We start from the raw sequence: 10,049 nt of genomic DNA, 5'->3' as shown, positions 1-10,049 counted from the left end.
CCGCTCTGCCCGCGGGGCCCGGCACGGGCCGGCGGTAGCGGGGCCGTGAGGGCTCGCACAGCCCGCTCTGCCCGCGGGGCCCGGCACGGGCCGGCGGTAGCGGGGCCGTGAGGGCTCGCACAGCCCGCTCTGCCCGCGGGGCCCGGCACGGGCCGGGCACGGGGCCGCCTCGTGCGCGCGGGCTGCTGTGTCACGTGCCCGCGGGCGGTGGCGCGAGGCCGGCGAGGCGAGAAGCCCTGAGGGGAGCCCTCAGCCTCAGCCTCCCACAGCCATCGTCCCAGGGCTCTTCCCGCCCGAGAGGAGCCGCTATCTGCACTATCAGCATGCCAAGCACAGGTGAAGGGGTTCAGCTTTTAATCTTGGTTTATGGGGTGACCCTGTGTGCCGCAGCTCAGTAACCATTGAGATGGTCTTGCGTGTGCAGTGTCGAGCTGCGTGACAATGCCACATGTTCTGTGGTCCAGCGTGGAAAAGCCCTACGCCAAGCCCAGAGTTGGCACAGCGATGTAATTCATGGGAAATGTAAGGCTGGGTTTTAACGAAATTACTCTAATGCTTCTCTCAAAGGGAGTGTGATATTCAAAGGATGTGTGACATAAAAACTTGGTAAGATGCATTTGAATGCAATGGCACATGATTGTTACACCGTAGTGACAAGAGAGGGGAAGAAATAAATAAAAGGAGGGGTTTAAAGTAGTGAGGGATTATGTTATAGTTGTGTTTAAGATTGAAGAGCTACTCAGTGTAATTCACTGCACGGTTTACAGTAGCTGCCTGGTGTCAGCATTAGAGCTAAAACAACATCAGATAAGGCACCAAAGGTGACAAGCTGGAGGTGAGATCTTTGCGTTCAGAAGTGATGAGACACTTTGCCACAGGAGGAAGGATTTGAAGAACAGGATAGCCGCTTGGTACAGAGGGGAGGAGAAGCATTTCCTGTGTGGGGGAGTCAGGACTGGGAGAAGGCAGCAAAAAGGATGAATTTATACTCACTTTAAAGTGATAAAACTTGGGATCACAGTTATGCAGAATAGTTCCACTATGAAAAGCTGCTAGAACTTGTAGCACTGTGCATTCTGTTGGGAAGTGTGTCTTTACCTTTGTCAAACTTTTAAAAAGTTACTTTTAACATGTTGCTTATTGTTTTTTTTTTCTCCCAGCATCTTGTCACTACCTTCTCTGTGGTCCTCCTTGTGGCATAAACACATGCTGTAAATATGTCAGAAATAAACCAGTGATTTTGATTGCTTTTTTTTTTTTTTTGGATTGCTGGGGAAACCAAAGAAACTTCTGCTGCTCCCAGAGCAGATTAGAAAATGATCACTGTGAGCACAAACTGGAGAGAGAAAGTGCTGGTAGGCTGTGGGAAGGAATGGACCCAGAATGTACCTCCATTATGAACAGAAGACAGTTGAATCAATAGTTACAGAACATAGACTATGCAAAATGTTCTCATAGGAATTCTAGTTTTCATAGTGGGGCACCAGAAATTTCAGTCACTTGTGCAGTACTATGCAATTCAAAGAGTATGCCATGTTGCTTTTGTTTTTCATAATTGTGAAATAAGGTAAATGTTAGTTCCTGGAAAAGGAGAGCATTAAGTTGCTGTATTTTGGATCTAGCAGCTGTGTCGTAGTGTCCAGGCATGAGTAGGTATGCATACATTAGCATGTTTACTCTGAAGCTGAAACGTCATGCTATATAGAGGCTATATTGAAAGTCAATTTATTGTGTACTTTCCATCATTCAGGATTTCTGGTTCTGTTGCCTACAGTGTAAATGCATTTTGCTGATTTTTCTTATGTCTTGGACTAGTTTGTAAACAAAAAAAACCCCAAACCAATACCAACCAACCAACTCACCCACCCACCCCCACAAAAAAAAAAAAAAAAAAAAAAAAAAAAAAAAAAAAAAAAACCACCAAAACAACAACACACAAACCACAACAACAAAAAAACCAAAAAACAAACCAAAAAAACTCCATCAGCAGGTAAAATTCTCAGAGAATTACAGAATATATACTGATAAGAGTATTTCACAGAACAAAAATGTACTTCATTGAATCTAAAAATCTAATAGTTATTCATAGCTTTCATCTTCCCTCTTAGTACAGAGTTAGTAGCTGGTATGCATGATTGAACATAACACTGTAGTTTCCATATGGATTGCACTAACTTCTATCTTTTAGGTTGATTTTTAAACTTTTAGTCTCCAGGACTACCATAATGGTTTTCCTAGGGGATCTCCACCTTTCCTCCAAGTGAATTATGTTATTTGGAGCCTCTGCAGGTAGGGGAATTAGCAGCATATCATGTATAAAATGTGGATATTTTTATGCTAACATATCTTTAAGTCATTCTAGCTTAAATGTTTAAGCTAGTGACAAGTTTCACTAAGTCACTAGCACTGTCTGTGATATCAAACAGTGATCACATTAATACCTCAGAAAAACATGCAGTTCCTTCTGTGTTGCAGTTCCACAAAAAGATTCAGTACTGATCAAGTTAAATAGCAGGATGTACAGAGTGGTTTTGATAAATTTATGCAAACTCCAATGTGAATGCTTCTTTTAATCCTTTTTGTAGCAATGTATTTTAGTTAATATAGAAATTGCACATACAGTTGAAAATTGAATTTAGTGGAAAATAGTACTTTGTGGATGTGCATATAGGTGATGCCTGCTTTTTGTTAAGAAACAACAAAAAAAACCTGACCAAAGTGAACAAATAGTCGTTGAGCTGGGAATGCAATACACGTTTCTTAACTCCACAGATGTACTTTCTCTCAACTAGTCACATTACAAATTTTTCATAAATGTTACAAACTTCTAACACATGAAATGAAATGACTTAGAAGAGGTGTAACGATAAATGCTATTAGTACCTAAAATATTCACTCCTCTAGCATGGAGAAATAAGAAAATGTTGAGGATTCTCTGATTAGCAAAGACACTTGATTATCAGATTGGTGAAATCAGAACCATTTTCACTACCAAACATAAAATGTAATTTTCACAAAAACTCCACATATAGCAGGGCATTCCCCTTCCCTGTTCCACCTGTCTTCTCAGCTGTAGAACTTACATATTCAGGAATCTGAATTTTCAAGTTACATGCTTTTTTACCTTATGCTTTTAGTATTCATGTTGAGCTTTTCCAGCCTGCATGTAAGAGCAAATCTAAGCAAATAGCAATATTTGTTAGAAGGTAATTAAAGAAAGGTCATGGTGTGTAGCATAATTGGCATGTTTTATTTATTGACACATTATTTTATATAGTCTATTATGTTAATGATTTGTCATTATTCTGATCTATATTCAAATTATAATATACATAGGCAAAGCAATTAGTGTCATTTATTTGCCAGAAGACTTGGAGAAAAAGCAGAATGACTCTGAAGAACCTATCCTGGACTGTCTTTCTAGGATAGTCAGTGTATAACCAAGTCTGAAATTGCAGTGTGTTCAGTGATTCACTTTTATCACTAGAAGAGATGTAGTCAGTTGGATAGGGACTTCTGCATATTTTTATTTATGCTGTTATTTAGTATTTATTCTATTTGTATACTTTAAAACCACAAAAGTTCAGGAAATAACCCTTGCCATCTAATCTCATTTGCTATCACTTGAACCGTAAGGCAGTTATTGCAAAATCATAACACTTCACTATTCAAACAGACACTGTTTTTATGGCCCTCCAACTGAATTTTACGCCTGCCACTTAGTACAGAACATTACCTTCAAGAGAGGCTTGCAGCTGGTATTGATGACAGGCAACAAGACATTTGTCACCTATCCTCTTGGGCAACAATGATCCAGGTGGAAACATAAGTTAGCAGATGCTCATTGGAAGGAAAGAAGACAACTGTTACTCATTTGTGAAGTGCTCCTGATTTGGTTTTGCATATGTGACATTTTCAACAGGAATAAGAATCACTCAGTTAATCCACGCCAGAAGTGGCAATTTCCACAGGCTGTACTTGGAGCTACATATTCACTGGGAGGATGTGGGGAAATTTGGCAGAAATACTGAAACAAATTAGGAGCTGCAGAAATCAGTAATTTGGAATTTGTCACCTACATGCTTGAAGATTTAAATTAGATTGCACCTGGGCAGGTAATATTATTGAGATGCCCATAATGTGCTGTCTTCTCTATCATTCTTTGAGTGTTTGTTATCTCCTAGTGGTGCTGTTTCTTTCTGAAAACATATTTGAAATAAAGGGAAAGGAAATGCCTAATGGGACTAGCAGATGCATTCAGCAGAACGCTTCCACACTTTTTGCAATTTTAAACAACTACACCGCTTCTTGTGGGTAGCAAGTCAGTTAACATACACACTGCCTATCAGTACCAAACTTCTGCATTGCTACTTTTTTATTTAATAGAACAGTTGCAAACATTGCTAAAACAAGTTTTAAGGATTGCCTAATTACATAAGATGGCAATAACAGAATATTCTTGACTCCAGAATGTGTCTGCAAGTGCACGTAAATGTTCACATGACAAGAGTAGAATATTTTGTTCTGTTCAAGAAGCTAAGGCTGTTTGACCAGATCCCAGTTTTCAGGAGACTGGAAGCAGATTGCTCAGCTCAGCTCTTACTGCTTTGCTCAATCACAGCTATTTGGTGATGGCACCAATAGCTTATTTCCTAGATAGCTCAGTAATACAAAGCGTAAGAGGACTGAATGTATGTATTTGCACTGCACTGACTGTGTCTTTATCAAAACTCAGACATGAATAATTCTTCACCTTATTTGAACCTAGCTAGAGCCTGCAAGTAACTATGTGGTAACCAAGGACTATAGCTTGGAAGGGACTAAACAGTAAATGCTGCAACCTTGTTAAATCATGAAAAATTTATTTTCATTACATATACATGAAGGTAAAAGATTTCAGTCAATAGTGTTTGGAACAAGCATTTCTGACATGAGCCTGTTAGTGTAGCTAGGCTGAAACTTAATGCAAAGTTAGTGTTTTGCCTTTATTAAGTAATTCACTTTTAGTGTGTATATACAGAATTCATTTTCCTGTTAGAATACCAGAGACAGTAATATCGCAACATTTACATTCCTCATATAAAATGGAGTAATGTACATTTTCAGCTTGGTGTAGATACATAAATATGTACAAATAAACATTATTGTAATTAACATATTCAGACCATTTATTATTTAGCAACATCAAAAGCAGATGCACATAGATTTTAGTGAAAATAGTGAAAAACACCTTTATGACATTAGTGACCATTATTTGCATATATGAAGTAGTACAGATAAAGGCTTGCCTTTCAAGCCTTCTGTGGGCATCCAATAACTTTAGTAAAAAAAAAAAAAACTAATTGAGAAGCATAAGATAATTATATATATATATATATATGTGTCATGATCAGATGGTTTACTAGGGTCCATCTTGATCACAAAAGGATAACGATGTAAAACATACACATTTGTTCAGAGCATAAAATATTGCACAAAAGCAATTTCTTTTGAGGAAAATAATTCCTGTGTTTGTGAACAGCAAAACTGCTTCTTACACATTAAAGAAATAATATATTTGCAGTTTCTAAACCAAAGAACATTCAATAATACTGTCAAAACTGTCATCCATCAACTTCTTCCCGGCCTGTTTTATGGCAATGGTATGTCATTAGCAAGATTTGGCAAAGAGAGAAGGCAGATAGACAGTACATGTATATATTTATCACAGGCCAGACCAAATCTAATAGTTACCTAAACCAACTGCTGGATGGTTTCAGTTCCCTCAGAATTTCAGCCTTAAAGAAATATGGAAGTCTTCAGTGCTAGTCACAGTGATAATCACACAGTAGTAGAGTAAGATTCCATTCTTCTCTGCTTAGAAACCATCTTGTCTGAATTCCCAGTCTGAAGGGCACTTTCCTCAGTATCACTGTCACTGCTGTCTACAAGTGTGTGATCCAAAGACATCTGACCAGTCCTCCTGGGAAGATGAAAGTTCACCCCACTCTCCTGTATGGAGTTAGTTATAAAATCTTCATCAGAAGAATGAAATGATTCATCATCTCCTGTGAAATGGTTGACAATGTGAATCCCATCAAAAGTGGGTTGGTCTGAGAAGTTTCTCTGGCCTTTTAGACATTTGATCTGTTAGAAAAAGTGGAAGTTGACAGTTAATCACAGCTCAAGAGTCCAGCAATAAAAAACCCGAACAACAAAAACCAAACCAAAAAACAAGTGCATTTTCAAGAAATGCCTCATTGAACTCTTACTGGATAAAATGAAAGATCTGAAAGTAGCACATTTGATGATCACTTCGAGTATTACAGTTTTAAGGCTTAATAATTGAGGTACCTAGAATCAGTAATGAGAGATTCTGCTTTTACTGCATCTTTAATATCCCCACTAGGATGGTTTCTATCTTCTAGAGTGACCTATTTGTTTCGACAGCACTTTTGGCCTTAACATTTTACTTTTACAGCTCCATTCTTTCTAATATTGCCTCATTTCTTACTTGAGAAAGCCCCTGCTTCAATGAACAGGGTCCCAAGTAAATATTGTCAGCTTCTCACAGTCACAGAAAAAAATCTCCAAGAGTATGTTTAGTTCAGTCTACATTGTAACATAAAGTGTCTTAATTATCTAATTCAGATCCAATGAGATTTCAGATCAAGTAGTATGAGAGAAACATCTCCATACAGCATAAAGAGATTGTAGTTGCAATTTTAACAGAATATCAAACAAGAGAAAAATTATTGTCTGACCATGGACAGATAACATTTTAATTCAGTGTGCTGCAGAGTGATACACAATTTTAACCATGAATTCAAACTACTCAAAACTAAGACCCAAAGCACTAAAGTTTGGCAAGTCCCCTATTAATTTAATCTTCCATGCAACTCATGGAAGACATTCTGGAGGTTGGTTGTTTTTATGGTGGTTTGGTTTGTTTGATCTAGAATTTAATTAGCTTTTAGTAGAAAATACCTCAGGGTCAGTTTGACAGTCTAAGAGTATTAAGAAAAAATTCCAAGGATGCAGATAATAATTAAAAATGGATTACAGAACCTTCCTAATGTCACTCTAAAAGCTTCAAAGATGTACCTAGTGCTTATTTGGAAGCAGCTTTTTACAGTAAGAGACCTGGAGAATAGAAGGAATAAAATGCTGAAGGTTTCTTTACCAAAATCTGTTTGATGTTTCAGAAATCTGAAGCAATATTTATTTTGATAAATAAGAAGTGCTTGTATGTCCTCGGTATTGACACCAATAGGAGATTTTTACCTGTCCATTTGGGGAAGAAGGCATCTCTGTACTTACCATGGGCTTGTGCAGAAGATGAGAATAAAAAAGGAGTTGAAAAAAGATCACAAGAGTCATAATCATGCTAGAAGCCATTAAATTGCACGTTAGCATGTAAAAACTCCAACTTTTGATGTTATAGCAAAAAATCCCTGTTAGGAATATGGGTACATGATGTAGATCTAAACCTTTGTGGTTATTATGCATACTAACATTAGTTTTTGGCATTTTTTTCACATACACATAGGCTGCTGTTGTTTCATGAGGACTTTGTAAAGAAAAACAGAACTCCACACTTGTACAGCATAACTCACGATGCAAGCAAAACCAGCTTATATGAAATATACATATATCTGGAATAGATAATTTTTACTAGTTTATATACCTAGATGCAGAAGGACTGGTACAGACATTGTTGTGTTATTTAGAAATATTATTCCTGAAAATATCCTGCAATATGATCAGATTAGCTTCCACATGAATTTTCCAAAACAGCGATCAATTTTAGTCACTAAGAAAATAAAACACAGAAACCCAACAATTTCTCTCCACCCTTACCACAGGAAAAAAAAAGAACTGCTGTACAAGTGACTACAAACTTCATATTAGAGTAAGAAATTATATGCTTTTAGGTCTGTACAGTTAAGCCATTGGTTCACCTGAAATTATAAAGCTGATGATACTCAATGTTAGTTGTTTTGAACACTCAGAAAGCCAAGCCAATGACCTCAACTGTTTTCGTGAAGACTTAAACATGATACCTTTAGATGAAGTTATTTAGGTAACATGACAAAATCATGGTTTCACAGTTTTAGGCAACAACTGTTCCAAATGGGAGTCCGTGGAAAATGCTGTTGGTGAAGATAATCATGAATAGACACAGCCTTTGCCAATTCCTAAAGGGAGTCTCAGAAAACATCGTGTTATCTTTGTGCATCCTTTCGTTAGAATAACAAATCTCTGACTTTCCAGAAACACTTTTGATCTGCAGCTTTACACTTGCCTGCTTTTTTTCTTAAGCACTCCTCGCATGCAAGGGGAAACAGACTGCTGTGAAGAAACATAACATACTGCAGAGAATACACACTACATGTCTATCAATGGTCACAGAGCTCCAGAATTTCTGTCTGCTTCAGAAATGGCCACCTCAGCCAGAACACTGTGACATAGACCTTGTTTGTATTATGAGAATCAACAGGCTGGAGAGCAACACTGCTGAAGAGGAGAATGGGGCCCTGACACAAGGGATGCTAACTCGAATCCACACCGGCCCTGGGCAGTGAGGAAGGCTAACGGCATACTAGGCTGCACTGACAAGGGCAAGTGTACTTTCATAGTTGAAGATTGTTCAGTGGCCCTTCAACCTAATATTTGTTCAAGAGCATTTGTGAAGGAGCTTGATTATTTGTAATTTTTATTGCAACAAGAAGGCTTTGTATGGCTTCTCAAAGTATTTGAAACAACTTGCAGACAGCCTGCACTCCAATGCAATTAAATACCAGCGGCTAATGCCAGTGTAAAGCTCTAAATTTGAGGTTTCCTAAAATTAAGTTTTGTACTCTCATATAACTTTACAGTCCAGCAAGTGAGACTCTACACTTCTAAAAGAAAAAGCAGTGTCTTTTTTCAAGGGAGGAACATTACTGTCCTATTGGCTCAGGGCAACGGTCCATCAGCCTAATATGGTGTCTCCAACAATGACAACAGGATGTTCATATTATCAAGCCTCCATTCTCTTCACAGGCCAGAAGCTGTTGTAGCAAATATGAGTGAAATCTTTCTCTAGCTGCTTTGGCATACATTTATAGATCAGCCATCCATCATATAACTTGCTGTCTACCTCTACATCTTCCTGTGGCAGTAAATTCCAGAAATTCCTTTATTTGTTTTAAACTAATCTATTTGTTTTAGTAACTGCCCTCAGATTCTAACAATGATTGATCAAAGTGGTGAAAAGCAGTTCTGTGGTCATTATTCTGAAACTTACATCATACTACCTTCTTCAGTTTTCTCTCTAGAGCAGATGACTTCCAATCAATTTCAGCCTCTCATAAACAGGCGTTAATCAAGACAACCATTACTCGGTTCCCTTTAACTTTCCTACAGGCCTTCTTTAAACTTTCCTACATCCATCTAGATACCAAGTGGCAATACAACTCCCTTTATTTGGTTTTTAATATACTTCCTATGTTAATATACTTCCCAATGTTGCCTTGTCTGATTTGGCAGGTGCTGCATGCTAAGCCAGTGTCAGAGGACTCAATACCAACTGAAAACATCTTTCCTGATTTGTAACTACCAACTCTATGTTTGCCATTGTGAAGGTATGGCTTAGACTTTGCAATAGATGAACAACCACCTTATTCACACTGAAACTAATCTGTCAGCTTTTTAAGACAGACTTGAGATTCTTATTGTCAGTGTTTCATTTGAACATGGGAAAAGAGCTTAAGGTAGGAACTAAAGCATTAGGCCAAGACCTTGCCATTCATCTAGCCAAGCATACTGAGACAATGGCATGGAATGCAGAATGTGTGGACCCAACCCAAACACTCCCCTCATACCCTAGTTCTACTCTCTACTTATCCCTGAAAGAACTACAGCCATGTTGAGCAAAGTATGGATTTGCACCCCAGGGGCTCTTAGTTTCTCTTGTATATAGTCGATATTGGTTAAAGGCTTTCAGTTTTGAGTCTTGCCTTCCTTCTTGTGCAGGGAACTGGATCTCTGGCACTCCAACAAGTAACATTTAAAGGAACCTGTTTTTA

At 38.2% G+C, this 10,049-nt stretch overlaps 1 protein-coding gene and 1 long non-coding RNA gene across 19 annotated transcripts in view; one reads left to right on the top strand and one right to left on the bottom strand.

Moving 5' to 3' along the window:
- Positions 1-98: 98 nt before the first annotated feature.
- The window catches only part of LOC128811333 (uncharacterized), a 61,689-nt gene continuing 51,738 nt past the window's right edge, over positions 99-10,049 (top strand). For 11 of the 13 annotated variants that reach the window (XR_008438320.1, XR_008438319.1, XR_008438310.1 and 8 more), the window contains exons 1-3: positions 99-336; positions 2,216-2,289; positions 9,511-9,605. This is a non-coding gene — a long non-coding RNA (uncharacterized LOC128811333). The remainder of the gene's footprint in view (positions 337-2,215; positions 2,290-9,510; positions 9,606-10,049) is intronic. The other 2 variants (XR_008438311.1, XR_008438321.1) reach the window with 2 other exon arrangements.
- The window catches only part of EVI5 (ecotropic viral integration site 5), a 76,203-nt gene continuing 70,992 nt past the window's right edge, over positions 4,839-10,049 (bottom strand). For all 6 annotated transcript variants that reach the window (XM_053984883.1, XM_053984881.1, XM_053984884.1 and 3 more), the window contains one exon: positions 4,839-6,126. In XM_053984883.1, the coding sequence (XP_053840858.1) occupies positions 5,821-6,126 (306 nt within the window). In that variant the 3' untranslated portion in view covers positions 4,839-5,820. The remainder of the gene's footprint in view (positions 6,127-10,049) is intronic.

This window comes from Vidua macroura, chromosome 9, assembly GCF_024509145.1.
Source record: "Vidua macroura isolate BioBank_ID:100142 chromosome 9, ASM2450914v1, whole genome shotgun sequence".
Taxonomy (NCBI): domain Eukaryota; kingdom Metazoa; phylum Chordata; class Aves; order Passeriformes; family Viduidae; genus Vidua; species Vidua macroura.
This window is presented reverse-complemented; position numbering and strand designations above follow the sequence as displayed.